The sequence below is a fragment of the Neovison vison genome, chromosome 9, assembly GCF_020171115.1.
Source record: "Neovison vison isolate M4711 chromosome 9, ASM_NN_V1, whole genome shotgun sequence".
Taxonomy (NCBI): domain Eukaryota; kingdom Metazoa; phylum Chordata; class Mammalia; order Carnivora; family Mustelidae; genus Neogale; species Neogale vison.
Genome location: NC_058099.1, coordinates 73,686,104 through 73,701,212, shown reverse-complemented (window position 1 = coordinate 73,701,212; position 15,109 = coordinate 73,686,104). Strand labels below are relative to the sequence as shown.

The following is a 15,109-nucleotide window of genomic DNA, read 5'->3' as shown; positions in this document are numbered from 1 at the left end:
CATATTAGCAGTGCCCAACATCAACAGGATGATGTTTTAACATCTGTTGTTTTTCATTACGTAGATATACCCAATGGCTTTATTGAAGGTTGCTATTCCTTACACGACAAGTTCAATTGCTTTCATGCTTTCTTCCCTTTGCCCATTGATTCTTCTAGAACCAAGGGGAGTGCCAGCTTCTTTATAAAGTAATCTCAAAGTATTCTTTGCATCCCTGATTTCTCTCAATTCCTCTTCCTTTAAAAATCAGATTGTGTATTCCCACATGCAGTTCGGTGGAGGGTGGGAGAATAGGAAGTAAGGAAGGATTGCGGGAGGTGATTGCACTTGAACTGGGTGTGGAGAAAGAATAGAATTTGACAGGTGGTTATGGGTGCGTGCCAAGCATGGCACATAGCTTAGTCCAAAGAGTGTGGAGGCCTGGGATCAGATCGGAGCAGAGTGTTGAGCAGGCCCTTTGGCTAGAGGACAAGGATGCAAAAGGTGTATGGTCTCTACAGTTGGGAAAGTAGCATGAAACAGGATTGGACAAGGCTGCAAGAAGCCAGATTTATTCCCCCCCCCCATTAGGGTAGGTAAGATTTTTCTGAGGAAATAGACTATGGAGATGTAGAAAGTAAAAATTCAGTAGGTTTGATTTCTAGAATTAGATTCTAAAAGGAAGAGAAATAAGAGTCTAGCAGATGGACAGATAAAATCTGAGGGGAGAGGAGGAGGAGTTAAACAGAATGAAAAGGGAGGTTTCAGTTCTACTTGAAAAGCAGGTGATACTGTTTTGTAGTTGATACAAGAATACCTCCTGTTATTTAGAAATACAAAAATTATTTTAAATATATCTACTCCCTCAGAGTTGTTATCCCTCCCCCCTTTTTCATTTTTGGTAAAAGAATAAAAAATAAAGAACAGCATATGCTGAAAGAAATCAGGTATACAACAGGGACTGAAATAATTTCAAATAATTTTTCTTTTAGGCAGATTGCTATTATAAAATAAGAATACATTTTGATTCAGAACTTTTATGAAGAACTTGGGCATTTTATTACAACATCTGTTTCTACATTTTAATTTCTCCTTTTCCTTTTATAGATATTTGCATACTTTTTTTTTCCAAATGAGAAGACCTTTTTGTTTGCCACAAGAAGGCTATTATCCAGAATGTTAATGGGTTTTCAGCTATTAAGATGTAATGATATACCTTGAGTATTTAACTATAAATTTGAAAAATCTCCGTGAACAATCTCAAAGGAATACTTAGAATGCACTCCTGGTAAATTGGCTCATTTTCCTGTAATTTACTGGAAGTGCTGATATGAGAGCAGTCCTAATGTGAAAAGTACATTAATCCCTGGAGTTACATTTTATGTATTAAATTATTACTCTCAAAGAATAAAACGTATGAGGCCATTTAGCCTTCATTCACATTTGTTACTTAGAATCACAGTAGAGAAACAGTCACTTATCTCTGATGCACAAAATTAGAAATGATGCATTTAATATCTTTTAAAACAAGAGGCACAGTGATGCTCAGTTATGCCTTTGCATAACAATTGCTCTTTTCCCAAACAAGGGCTGTTCTAGTTAAGAGCAGGATTCTTCGGGCTTTGTGGAGGCCCCTTTCATTCCATTGGTAATTGAAATATTTTTAGAAACCCATAATGCAGCTTTCTCTGATGTCAGTCAGAAAGATTAGTCTGCCTTCTAGCCCTGAGCTTCTACCACATTGGGCGTTATTGAAGGAAGTAGTCAGTTTGCTGAAGCAGTGGTTGTAGGAACACTTTGAGCCTTATTTGTAATTTTGTCTAATTGTGTTTTTCTTCTTTGCCAGGGGACTGAAAGTTGTGGAACCACAATTTGTGACATCAGGTGTTTTTTTGGTAAGCAGCCATTTATGATTCTGGAAGATTAAGGCAGATAGGAAGCCCCTTCTGAGACTGTAACAAAGCTCTCGAACAACAGCCGACACCATGGACCTAAAGCTGGACCCTTCCCGGGATGACCTGCCTCTCATGGCCAACACCAGCCACATACTGGTGAAGCACTATGTACTGGATTTAAATGTGGATTTCGAAAGTCAAATCATTGAGGGCAACATAGTGCTTTTCTTTGAGTCTGGGAACAGATTCGAGAAACAGAGTGGTTCCACCAAGGAAACCCTCCAGTCAGAGTCCAGCGAAGCCTGCAGATTTAGGATGCCTGAACCCTGCCATAGTCCTGGGACAGATACAAGGACCTTCTCACCTAAAACAGGATATAATGATTTTGCAATCTGTGGTAAAGGTGAAAAAGATACTTCTGGTAAAGATGGTAACCATGACAACCCGGAACAGGCTTCTGGGATTTCTAGCTCAACGTACTGCTGTGACACAGGGAATCACAGGAATGAGGAGTTTTTGCTGGTGTTGGACTGCTGTGATTTATCTGTGCTAAAGGTTGAGGAGGTGGATGTTGCTGCTGTGCCAGGTGTTGAAAAATTTACAAAGTCTCCCAAGCTCACAGTTGTTTCTGAGGAGCTCAGGAATCAGATCGTACATGAACTTGTGACTCTGCCGGCAGATCGTTGGAGGGAGCAGTTAGACTATTATGCTGGCTGCAGCCAGGCTCCTGGCTGTGGGGAACTCCTGTTTGACACTGACACTTGGAGCTTACAGATCAGGAAGACAGGGGCTCAGACAGCTACTGACTTTCCTCACGCCATAAGGATATGGTACAGCACCAAACCTCAGGGGCGATCAGTTACATGGACCTCAGACCAGAGCGGCAGGTAGGTTATCTGGGCGCTCCACAGCCCCCTGCCTGGTAATCGGCCACACTGGGAAGTGAGCCTTTGCAGCGATGCTCTTCTACAGGGGACAGTCTCGGGGCAAAGATGCTCCTCTTTCTTCTGTGGCATTACCCATGTAGCCTCAAATCCCTAGGCCCACAGTGAAGCAGGTGAATTCCCAGGCCTGCTCAACTCTTAATAGGATTATTTCCCTTAAGTCAGGATGAAAGGATTACTTTCTCAAGCCCCTGTATTTCTGAGTTAGGAGATTGAAATGCAAGCCTAATAATGAAATCCTGAGCCTAGCTCTCCATTGGGAATCTCTGCTGGCGACTTCAGTGCCGTAGATAAGAGTGATAGAGGTCTCTGAGCAAGTCCTTTCTCAAAAGTTCCTTCCTATTCCTCCGGAGGGAATCAACTGCCACCACGTTGGGTGGGTCTGAAGCCTGGCCAGGTCCTTCTTCAGATAAACTTAGCTCTGCTTTGTGACTTTCTTGCCGTACCTATCCCTTGGCAGCCATGCTTCCCTGGACTTTGTCAGTTGTCATGTAGTGCAAATCCTGAAAATACTGGGAAGGACTGGTTCTGAGGAACGTGGCACGTCCTGCTGAAGCTACACACTTGCTCCTTTGGCCGCTGTTCTTCCTATTTGACACCAGGAGACTCCGTCTTTTTTTTTTTTTTTTTTCCAAATTCTATTTAGTACCTTGAGAGCCAGCACATGAGCCTGGGGTTGGGGGCACAGAGGGAGAAGCAGACTCCCTGCAGAGTGGGGAGCCTGATGTGGGACTTGATCCCAGGACCCTGGGATCATGCCCTGAGCTGAAGGTAGTTGCTTAACCGACTGAGCCACCCAGGCGCTCCTGGAGGCTCCAGGTTTTGAGTGTGGAGAGAATTGATGAGGCATTGATTGCCAGGGGCGGTGTTTAGGCAGCCATTTGTCCTTTTCTTCTTGCCCTTCCTCCAACAGTTGTTCAGGGTTCTTAGAATTTGAGAATTTTAAAATCAGACTTCATTGATTCGTCATTATTTTACCTGTTTCTTTGTGCTAATGTACTGCAGGTCGGTATTGTAATTATTGTAGAGCTTGGCTAGAGAAATGTTGATCTCAATGACCTTGTTTTGAGTGACTCCCTTGACAGAGCGGTGATCTTAAGAAATTGCTTGGATCTCTTCCCCAACTTACCTCCAAAAACCTTTTAGTTTTTTTTTTTTTAAGCATCACTTTGACTTTGAGCTCTAATTATACTTTTCCTCTCCTCCAATCTTGCCTCTCTGCTCTGCTCTTCCATCCCACTGAGAATGAGTTCACTTCTTATTTCTGTTGGAGTCTGAGGCAGCCTTTGAGAAATTGCAGTGTTGGTGCATACTTACACTAGTACAAAAGCATACTGATTTATATATAGAATAACATTGGATATTCTTGTGAAAACAGGAAAAGAAACAGGTGTTCTTATTGTATCTTTAAAATTTTTTTGAAATTATTAAGGGTAGGGTTTCAATCAGATCTAACAAAATATGGCATCTGAATATTTAATTTAGGAAATCATAGTTTTTAACACTCTCAGGTATTTCATTTTTGAATTAGAATATTGGGGAAGAAGAATCTGTTGACAGTAGTTGGAAGAAATACTCAATTAATGGCTTCAAACATGGCTTTCTTCTCAGTGCTCATTACACAGAAAGAGATTAGACTTGTGAATTACATTACATGTCAGGTGTTCAGTAGGAATGAGTTATGGATAAATGCTGATTTTCATTAAGAAACCAAAGAGGGGCTTGGGCACATCTTGTTCCTGCAAAGGTTGACTTGGCAGAATTACTTGTGATGTCTCCTTTTCTGATAATTCAATGAAATGCATGATCACAGTAGGAGTTTAAACTGTATCCTTGGAAGTTTGTGATTCTATGTTAGTAAATAAATGGCATATATGCAGCCTTACAAGAATAATAAATTTTGTTTTAAAAAAGAAATCCTTAAAAGATGTTTTCTCTCCCTTTTGCCTTTTTTGAGGGTAATTTTATTACACTCAGGATACTTTTCCATGAATGGCCACCGAATCTTTCTAAACTCTCCCACATGCATACAAATAAGTCTAGGTTTGTATTGGTAACTGTTTGGATATTTTAAGGACTTTTTTTTTTTTAAGATTTTATTTATTTATTTGAGAGAGACAGAGCGAGAGAGGGAACACAAGTAGGGGAGTGGGAGTGGGAGAAGCAGGCTTCTTGCTGAGCAGGGAGCCTGATGCAGGGCTCGATCCCAGGACCCTGGGACCATGACCTGAGCTGAAGGCAGACGTTTAACGACTGAGCTACCCAGGCGCCCCAACTTTAAGGACTTTAAGATGCCAAAGGATCCCAGGTTGCTAGACAGAAAAAAATTCCTTAGTGATAAGAGCAGATAATAATTATTAGGGCTCCAGGGGTTTATGAATATTATTATGTGAAAATATATAAAATTTTACAATTGTGTAAAAAATATAATTAGGTAGAGCTTATTTTCTCCATGGGATAGAGTCTGCAATTACTAGACCAACATTTTATTCTTGAGAGAATACCGTCAGCGTACCTATATTCTTAATACTGGATACAAAACATTTTTTTTTAAATTTTATTTATTTATTTAACAGAGAGTGAGAGAGAGCACAAGCAGGCAGAGCAGCAGGCAGAGGGAGAGGGAGAAGCAGGCACCTTGCCAAGCAAGGAGCCTGACGTGGGGTTTGATCCCAGGACCCTGGGATCATGACCTGAGCCGAAGGCAGTTGCCTAACCAACTGAGCCACCCAGGCGCCCCTGGATACAAAACATTTTATTCTCGTTTTACAACTAGGAGAAGTGAATGAAGTTACTGAAAGTGCCTTGAAAAAAATCCATGTTTCAGTTGTAAAAGGGAGCCACATTTCTTATTTTTGATCTTTAGCATGTTCCTTATTGTATGCAGAGATCTCCGTACATTTAAAAAATATATTAGCTTTCAATAAATTTTCTATTTTTAAGGAGTTATTAGATGCAAACTTAAGAAAAATCTCTAAATTGGTACCTTCCCTTTCAAGTTCCATCAGTGGCTTCTCCCCTTGTGACCTTCACCTGACCCCATCTTGAAAATAAAACTTAAATTATTTAGTTTGATAATAAATAAGAGATCAAAGGATCCCAGGATGGAAAGCAAATTGTGACAAAACAATTTAATTGTATTAAAAATGTATGAAAATGGGGCGCCTGGGTGGCTCAGTGGGTTAAAGCCTCTGCCTTTGGCTCAGGTCATGATCCTAGGGTCCTGGGATTGAACCCCACTTCGGGCTCTCTGCTCAGCGGGGAGCCTGCTTCCTCCTCTCTCTCTCTGCCTGCCTTTCTGCCTACTTGTGATCTCTGTAAAAAAAAAAAACTAAAAAAAAATGTATGAAACAACCTCATTGTAGGGGTTTGGGGGGCAAAGGTGCTGAGCTAAGTCACTTTGGAAATGTGTGGAGTTTGTAAGACTGAAGGCAGAAGGAACTGTACCTCAACACTGTGCTGTAGTTGATAAAATTATTTCTTATGGGAGTATAGGTTAACAATTCTAGTACCACTATACATGTATACTGAAACTGAGCAATTAAGTAAATTAAGTAAATCTGGGAGCCAGGTTTCTCAGTGTTGAAGTGGGAGGTTACAGATGAGCAGGAGGAAGAGGCTAGAATGATCTCTGTGGTAGCAGAATTGGAGACATCACTATAAACTCATGTTTAATGTTTAGTTTAAGATGGTTACAGGTGGTTGCATATAGAAATAATTATAAATAGGTGTTTCCCAAGGATTAGTTTGCACATGTAGATTTCCTTGTCATCTGGGAAGGTCTAGAAGCACAGTGCCTGGGTCTTGATTTCTAATATCATTCTCCAATAATGAAACCAGGGCTTCTTAGAGGAATGGCTAGGACTATGGGAAATGCACAAGATGAGCCTGGAGCATCTTGTAGTGCCAGAAAATAAGGAAGTACTCAAACAATAGCAATAGTAGCTGGCAACTTGAGGGCATATGCCCAAGGTCCAAGGAACCATCGGAAAGAATTCCTAATGACCAAAGCTGAGCAACAATATAAAATGGTCTGGGATGATGACCTGAAGTATAAAATAAATAGTCATGAGCTCACGTTGCTATAAATAAACACATGGCGAATAGACCTATCTAAGGTACAGAAGTTGTCCAAGTTATTTAGATACTCCATTCTCAAGGAGGTGAAACATGACTCTGCTCCTTACTAAGTATGGGCTACATAGAAACCCAATAAACACGACCTCAGTGAGGAGATCAAGGTTAGCATCAAAGTGAGGAGTCATGTTGATAGTGTGTACCCTTAGTATGATGTGATGAAATGACATCTTTGTGATTGTCCTCCCCCAAGCCCATAACCTCAGTCTAACCAAGAGAAAAACATCAAAAAATCCCGACTGAGGGACATTCAACAAAATACTTGACCAGTACTCCTCAAAACTCTCAAGGTCAGGGCTCTCAGGTAGCTCAGTCGGTTAAGCATCTGCCCATCTCGGGTTGTGATCCCAGAGTCCTGGGATTGAGCACTGCATTAGGCTCCCTGCCCAGTGGGGAGTCTGCCTTTTTCTCTGGCCCTCTCCTAGCTCATGTCCTCTCTCACATAAGTAAATAAAATCTTAAAAAAAAAAAAACCCCAACTTTCAAGGTCGACATCAACAAAGTCTCAAGAAATGGTCCCAGACAGGAGAAGCCTAAGGAGACATGACGATTAGAAGTAATGTCATATCCTGGAACAGAAAAAGGACACTAGGGAGAATGAAAGAAATCTGAATAAAATACAGACTTTAATAATGTATCCATACTAGTTTATCAATTGTGACAAATATACTGACAAAAGGTATTAATAACAGTGGGTATGGAGTAAATGGGAAATCTGTGTGTTATCTTTGCACATAAAAGTAAATCTAGGGGTGCCTGGTGGCTTGGTGGGTTGGGCCTCTGCCTTTGGCTCAGGTCTTGGTCTTCGGAACCCTATGTCATTCTCCCTGCTTGGCGGGGAGCCTGCTCCCCCCTCTCTCTCTGCCTGCCTCTCTGCCTACTTGTGATCTCTCTGTCATATAAATAAATAAAATCTTAAAAAAAAAAAAAGTAAATCTAAGTCTAACCAAAAATAATGTTTATTACAAAAAATAAACTTCAAATCTGGAAAACAGTCACCATCTTTCTACCTTGAAATCCCTTATAAAAGTCAGTAATTTCTTTCTCCCCATTATTATTCCTTTTTCCCTCCTCATTATTCTAGTTCTAAAGTGAAGTGTCTGATCTTATAAAAGCTATCTTTTCCTACTGGGGCTTAGCCATTGTGGGATTATGGAAGTTCTTGAACTGAAAAGATCTTTCTTGCCTCTATCATGTAGATACTGGATTACAGGTAACATTTAAAAAGGACCACCAAAACAGGACCCCTGGGTGGTCAGGGATTAAGCTTCTGCTTTCACTCAGGTCATGATCTTGGGTCCTTGGGATTGAGACCACATTGGGCTCCCCGCTCAGCGGGGAGTCTGCTCTCCACCCCTCTGCCTCTCTGCCTACTTGTGATATCTCAATCCGTGTCAAACAAATAAATAAATAAAAATCTTAAAAAATTATTAGAAAGGGGTGCCTGGGTGGCTCAGTGGGTTAAAGCCTCTGCCTTCAGCTCAGGTCATGATCCCAGGGTCCTGGGATCGAGCCCCACATCGGGCTCTCTGCTTAGCGGGGAGCCTGCTTCTTCCTCTCTCTCTCTCTGCCTGCCTCTCTGCCTGCTTGTGATCTCTGTCTGTCAAATAAATAAATAAAATCTTAAAAAAAAAAAATTCTTGGAAAAAAAAGGACCACAAAAACAGACACCTGTATGATAATCTGATACAACAGGGGTTTTTGGAAAGCCTGTTTACTTCGTGTAGTGTGATTCTTTTCTCTGCCCTCTAAAAATATTTTGAGAACTATTTGAGAACATGGACAGAGTCAAGAATGTGTTAAGGGGTTGTTGCAAAGCTAGGAAGGGAGGGGACTTAATATTTTGGTTCTAGATCTTCAGTATGCTTAAGAAAAAAACTTTTAGAAATGAAAGTCTTTAATTCAAAATTTATGTACTTTTCTATTCCACTGAATAAAATGTTATTTAAAACCAAAAGCATTCTCCCGTTCCCTTTTCCCTTAGGATCGTTAATAGTTGTGGAACCAGCCCAGTGGTCTAGGGAACCTGGGTTTAAGCTAATGACATCACTGAACATGAGCTGAATGGAGTGGAAATTCAGTTAAATATAGGAAACTTATTTTTGAAACTCCACTTACTTGGATCATCATTAAAGATAAGGAAACTGACTAGGAAAATACATTATAATTTAAGGTAATATTAAAAATTTTAAATTCCTTAAATCAGTATGATATTGTTTTGGACAAGACCAGGATGAAGTTGGCAAAATACTAAAGAAAATCATTTTTCTCTATCATGTTTCTTACTTAGCTGTTGGACCAAGGAAGATATAGACTTTTGGAGTATTTTTAGTTTGACATCAAAACCAGATGTTAAAACATGTCTTTTTTCTTGCCCCATGAAATTAGTTTCATTGTTTAATATCTCCTATAAAGGAAAGTTTGAAAAGAATAAGCAAAGAGATTCTCTTTGGGAAGAGAGTCCAGGTCTAAAAGGAACATTTCTACAGTTAATCCTTTTTTTCCTTTCTTGCTTCAAGAAACCAACACAAAATTCCTGAGAACTGAAGTGGAAATACACATTAATGCTATAATATCATTGTAAGATTACAGGAGGAATTGATAATCCCAAACTTGAAGCTGTTTGGAAGAATTCTTTTTTTTTTTTTTTAAAGATTTTATTTATTTATCAGAGAGAGAGAGAGGGAGAGAGAGCGAGCACAGGCAGACAGAATGGCAGGCAGAGGCAGAAGGAGAAGCAGGCTCCCCGCCAAGCAAGGAGCCCAATGTGGGACTTGATCCCAGGACGCTGGGATCATGACCTGAGCCGAAGGCAGCTGCTTAACCCACTGAGCCACCCAGGCGTTCCTGTTTGGAAGAATTCTAGTTTAACCTGTTTCTCCCCTTGATTATAGATCCGCCTCTCTTTACCAGAATCCCAGGTGAGTCCTAGTAGAAAAGGTAATAATGATGGACAGTCTTAATTTACATAAGTAACCCAAATGACTAACCAACCAAACAGAAAAACCCTGAATAACTAAACATCAACAGAAAATAACAAATCACAATGTTGGAAAGAACCTAGAAAGTGAGAGCCAGGTGACCAGAATACTTGTCTGAGCTGAAAAGCTGCCCATTAGCTGTGTGACTTCAGATAAGGCCCTTTATATCTCTGGAGCTTAATTTTCTCATGTGTTAAAAAGAGGTTTCATCTTAGGATCTCCAGATGAGACTTCCAAATGAGAAATACTTTCTTTGCCTTTATAAACAGCTTGCCTCTGTGTGTGTGTGTTTTAAGATTTATTTTATTTGGCAGACACACACACACACACACACACACCCCACCTCCCCACCCCCCCACAAGTAGTGGGAGCCAGAGAGGGAGAAGCAGGCTTCCTGCTGAGCAGAGAGCCTGATGTAGGCCTTTGTCCCAGGACCCTGGGATCATGACTTGAGCCTAAGGCAGCCGCTTAAGGACTGAGCCAGCAAGGCGCCCAACAGCTTGCCTGTTTTGCACCCAAAACACTTGTGCTGAAAAGTGGTGAATTTCTGACTCAAAGCCACTTCCATTCAGTCTTGTGCATTTCGTACACAAAATCTGAGTGAAAGCAGCATTTTTCTTTGCACCTGCCATATGTCCAGTATGATTGAGAGGGATCCCAGTTTTGGTAATTGTGCCATGAAGGAGAATTTATTAAGGAAGGTGTGTGTGTGTAAAGTTGGGGGGGAGAGAGTGAGTCATAGTTGACATTTCCTGCTTTAGTAGCCTGCCTCTTGGTTTTTGTGGCGCAAGAAAGCAAGAGGGTTGCTTGCTTATAATTCAGGTTTAATGAGAATGTGGAGTCTTACTAAAGAATGGGTGCAGGAAGAAGAGATGATAAGGAATTGGAGGAGGCCTGAAGACTTTGTAACCCTGGCCAGTTTTCTAAAAGAATCAGACTCACGGAAATGTCCCGTCTGTGGCCTCCTGTCCTCCCAAGACCAGATCAGTACTTCATTGTGGGAAAACATCCCAAAAGCCACACCATGGCAACTCGGCCCATCTTATTACCTGCTGCCTGCTTCTCCTAAGGCAGCCCTGTCCCCGGTCACTGAATGGTAGTACCAAATCTCTGAAAATGGGTGGTTTTGTGGAAAGTGGTGGGACCTCAAAGATTTTTTTTTTACAGATTTTATTTATTTGACAGACAGAGATCACAATCAAGCAGAGAAGCAGGCAGAGAGAGAGGGAGGGAAGCAGGCTCCCTGCTGAGCAGAGAGCCGACATGGGGCTCGATCCCAGGACCTTGGGACCATGACCTGAGCCGAAGGCAGAGACTTTAACCCACTGAGCCACCCAGGTGCCCCTCAGACATTTTAAAAATTAAGAATAACCCCCTTTTCACACTGACTACAAAAAGACAAATGCGTGTCGTTGTCAACTAAAGAGAAATAATATATATAATGTATGTGTGTGTATATATATATATGTATTTAAATATTTTATTTATTTATTTGAGAGAGAGAAAGCATTAGAGGGGGGAGGGTCAGAGGGAGAAGCAGACTCCCCACTGAGCAGGGAGCCCTATGCAGTACTCTGTCCCGGAACTCCAGGATTATGACCTGAGCCAAGGCAGTCACTTAACCAATTGAAACACCCAGGTGCCCACCCAAATAAAATACATTTTGGACTAATCCCCTGCAAGTTTTCCTTTATGGATGGCTCCTTAAGAAAATGAGCAAGCATGTGAGAGTTGACCGACCCCTAACTCTAGAAGGTGTATGTTTTAGTCCATTTGGGCTACGATGACAAAGTACCACAAATTTATCTCTTAGTGTTCTGGAGGCTGGAAGTCTAAGATCAGGGTGCCAGTGTGGTCAGGCTATCATGAAAGCCCTCTTCTGGGTTGCAGACTGCTGACTTTTGGCTGCGTCCTTACGTGGAGGAAGGGGGTAAGGAGCTCTGTTGGGCTTCTTTTATAAGGGTGTCAATCCCCTTTATAAAATCCTTGTCCTCATGTGACCTAAGAACCTCCAAAAGGGTCTACCTCCTAATCCCAACAGTCAGATGGGCATTAAGATTTCATCATAGGAATCTAAGGGGGACACATTCAGCCATAGCAGCATAGTTAGTGTGTCTCATCCTTGTTTAACCACGGCATGGACACACAAACATGTATGAAGCTGAGGGAGTAGCCATTCTGGCAAGTTCTTCCTCAGTTTAGAAGTTCCGTAATGGCAGCAAATCATGATAGGTCTGCTCTCATGCTGTCTTTCGATCTTCTTTCTGGTTTTCAGTGTCCTTCTCCCCACCCGCCACAACTCCTGTGCAGTTTAATTGGACTCCGCAGGGAGCCTTTCACTGGGTGGCTATCCCAGGGCATGTGGGATGAGCCCTAGTGTGAGAGAGTTTTCCTGCTGGAAGGAATTATTGAGTCTGGAAATGAAGTTCTGTGCATTGGAGGCTGGCGCCTTCACATCTGTCCCGTGAGCGTTTTAGCAACATGGCCGAGGTGCAAGGCTGTGTGTGTTGAATAAACACAGCTGCATTTACTTCAGTGATTACACATCCAGATAGCTGCAGAGCATATTTATAAATGTGCATAGATTTTCCTCCCCTCTTGGGGCACAGGGTATGGGGAGAGGAAATCAACTCTCTGTAGTTGTCATTTATAGTGGTGGGAGCCATCTTGATTCTTTTTTTTTTTTTTCAAAGATTTTATTTATTTATTTGACAGGCAGAGATTGTAAGTAGGCTGAGAGGCAGGCAGAGAGAGAGAAGGAGGAAGCAGGCTCCCTGCTGAGCAGAGAGCCCGATGCGGGGCTCGATCCCAGGACCCTGGGATCATGACCTGAGCTGAAGGCAGAGGCTTTAACCCACTGAGCCACCCAGGCGCCCTGCCATCTTGATTCTTGAATCACCATGTGGGCAGTATGATTTTCATGACTCCCCCCATGCCCCAATTTTTGTCACATGCCCCAAATTCCATCACTAGAGTTTTACCCAGTGGTTAAGTTTTCATCTCTTTTAAAAATATACTCACTTGAGATGCCTGGGTAGCTCAGTCCAGTTGAGCCTCTGCCTATGACTCGGGTCATGATCCCTGTGGCCTGGGATGGAGTCCCATATTGGGCTCCTTGCTCAGGAAGGAGCCTGCTTCTCCCTCTGCGTCTGCTCCCCCTGCTTCTGCTCTCTTTCTATCTCTCTCACAAAAAAAGAAATAAATAAAACAATAAAAATAAATATATATATAGTCACTTAACTTTACATTGTTTTAGATGTTTGTGCTAGGATGTGTGACATGCATAAGGATATCAGGTTGTAAAAGCTCCAAAGGCTATTGCTTATGAAGTCATTGGTGCTTGGTGTGGGCTCATTGGGAAGGAAGGGGGGAGACTGCATCTGAGAAAGAAGAAAAGTCCCAAGAATGGAATAGGCTGGAGCACAAAGATAATCTGTGTTTTCAAGAAATTTTGCCTAGGTGATGGTTTTCCCATTTGTGAAAACATTCCAATAAGAAAGCGATTGAGTCTTGTATCAGATGTGGCTGTATTTATAGATGGGGCTCTTACACTTTCAGAGTTACAGCTCTGGAGACCAGAGGGAAGTGTGGTGTCTCTCTCATTTGGATGGGGACACCCAAATGTGGGGCATCCTTGTGAGATGGGGGCTGGCAGCACAGGCAGTGCAGAATTCTCTGGAAGCACAACAAAGGAGCAAGAAGTTTATTGAATATAAACTGCAGGGATGAGGCAGGCAAGACCACAAAGGAGAGCCTGTCTGCCAGGAGGTGGTGGTAGTGGTGGAGGGGAGGGGAGGTTGTACTTAAAGGGGGAAGGTGAGCAGGTATGGGGATGTATGAAATTTTCCATTTTGGGGTACCTCATTGTAAAAGTAGCCCATTGGTTTGCTAGGGCTTATGTGTATTTTGAGGTGGGTGGCCTGATGGGTCAGATGGTCACTGTGGCCCTTTTGCCTTGCTATACATTCCATTGCTCCAGCCTGTTGCCTAAAAGTGCCTCTGCGGAAAGCAAGAAAGAAAACACATAGATTTTAGCAGCAAGGTTGCCCCAGTAGTGTAAAGAGGAGGTAGCAGAAGAGACTTATGAGGACACTGGGGGGGTGGGGAGGGTGGGGGGCAACAGCTTCTTGGGAGCCTGGCCAGGTAACTAATCCCCATGGTGGGAGAATTCAGGTGCCCAGGGACAGTCTGGTAGAAAGAGCCTTTGAGAGGATGCCAGGGGGCGGGGTCAGGACAGAATTCTAGAATGAAATATCTAGAGTTAGACAGACCACTTAGAGGGGAAAAATTGAGAATGAGAGAGGAAAGGATGGTGATAACATGCTTTTCAAATATCCAGCCAATGGGAGGATTTCCTTCCACACACACACCCGGATTTATGGGTGGCACCCAGACTCAAATCTGCTGGCAGTCAATCAATAGTTCATAAACCTCTCATTCCTCAATGTTCTGTGATCGGTCCAATTTCTGGCACAGTCCCACTGCTGAATGCTGTACTGTTTGTGCTTTAGAAAAATCATGATCTCTGTGTCCATACAAGTGTCCTCTGCCATAGTGTGTGCACAGAAAGCCCTGTATGTGCAAATTAAATAGGGACTCTCCTTCTCCCTTGTCCCTTCCTATGATCTTGCTTGTCATCTTGAGTCTCCTGTTTAATTGCTTTGCAGTCCCTCTTATCGCCTGAGCCAGAAACCTGAGAAAATTCTGTTATCTACTACTGCATACAAATCACCCCAAACTTAATAGCTTAAAAAAATGAACATTTATTATCTCACGCAGTTTCTGAGGGTTAAGAATCCAGGAACAGTTTAACTGGGTGGTTCTAGAAGGCTCAGGATCTCTTACAAGGTTGCAGTCAGCTATCTGTCAGGGCCACAGGCCTCTGAGGGCTTGACTACAGATAGAAAATTCTTTTCCAGATGCATTTGCATGGTTGTTGACAGCCTCAGATCCTCACTGCCTGTGGGCGAGAGGTCTCTCTTTCTGCTGCTTGGGCCCCTCTATAGCCTGTTTGAGTACTGTCTTGACATGGCAGCTGGATTCCCCCCAGAGCAAGTGATAGAAGAACCCCTAAAAAACCAGATTTTTAAATTCTCGGTTCTCAGGAATAACATCTCTTCTGCCACATCTTATTGGTCATATAGACCAACCCTAGTACAGTGTGGGAGGGTAC

At 42.4% G+C, this 15,109-nt stretch overlaps 1 protein-coding gene across 7 annotated transcripts in view; it reads left to right on the top strand.

Annotated features, from left to right (window-relative positions):
• The window catches only part of LOC122917633 (aminopeptidase O (putative)), a 336,369-nt gene that overhangs the window by 31,167 nt on the left and 290,093 nt on the right, over positions 1–15,109 (top strand). For 6 of the 7 annotated variants that reach the window (XR_006386419.1, XR_006386420.1, XM_044265753.1 and 3 more), the window contains exon 2: positions 1,826–2,761. Coding sequence is in view for 4 of the 7 variants with exons in the window: in XM_044265753.1 (XP_044121688.1) it covers positions 1,965–2,761 (797 nt within the window). In the remaining 3 variants the exon portion in view is untranslated. Of the gene's footprint in view, positions 1–1,825; positions 2,762–15,109 lie in introns of those variants that run through there. The other variant, XM_044265758.1, reaches the window with a different exon arrangement.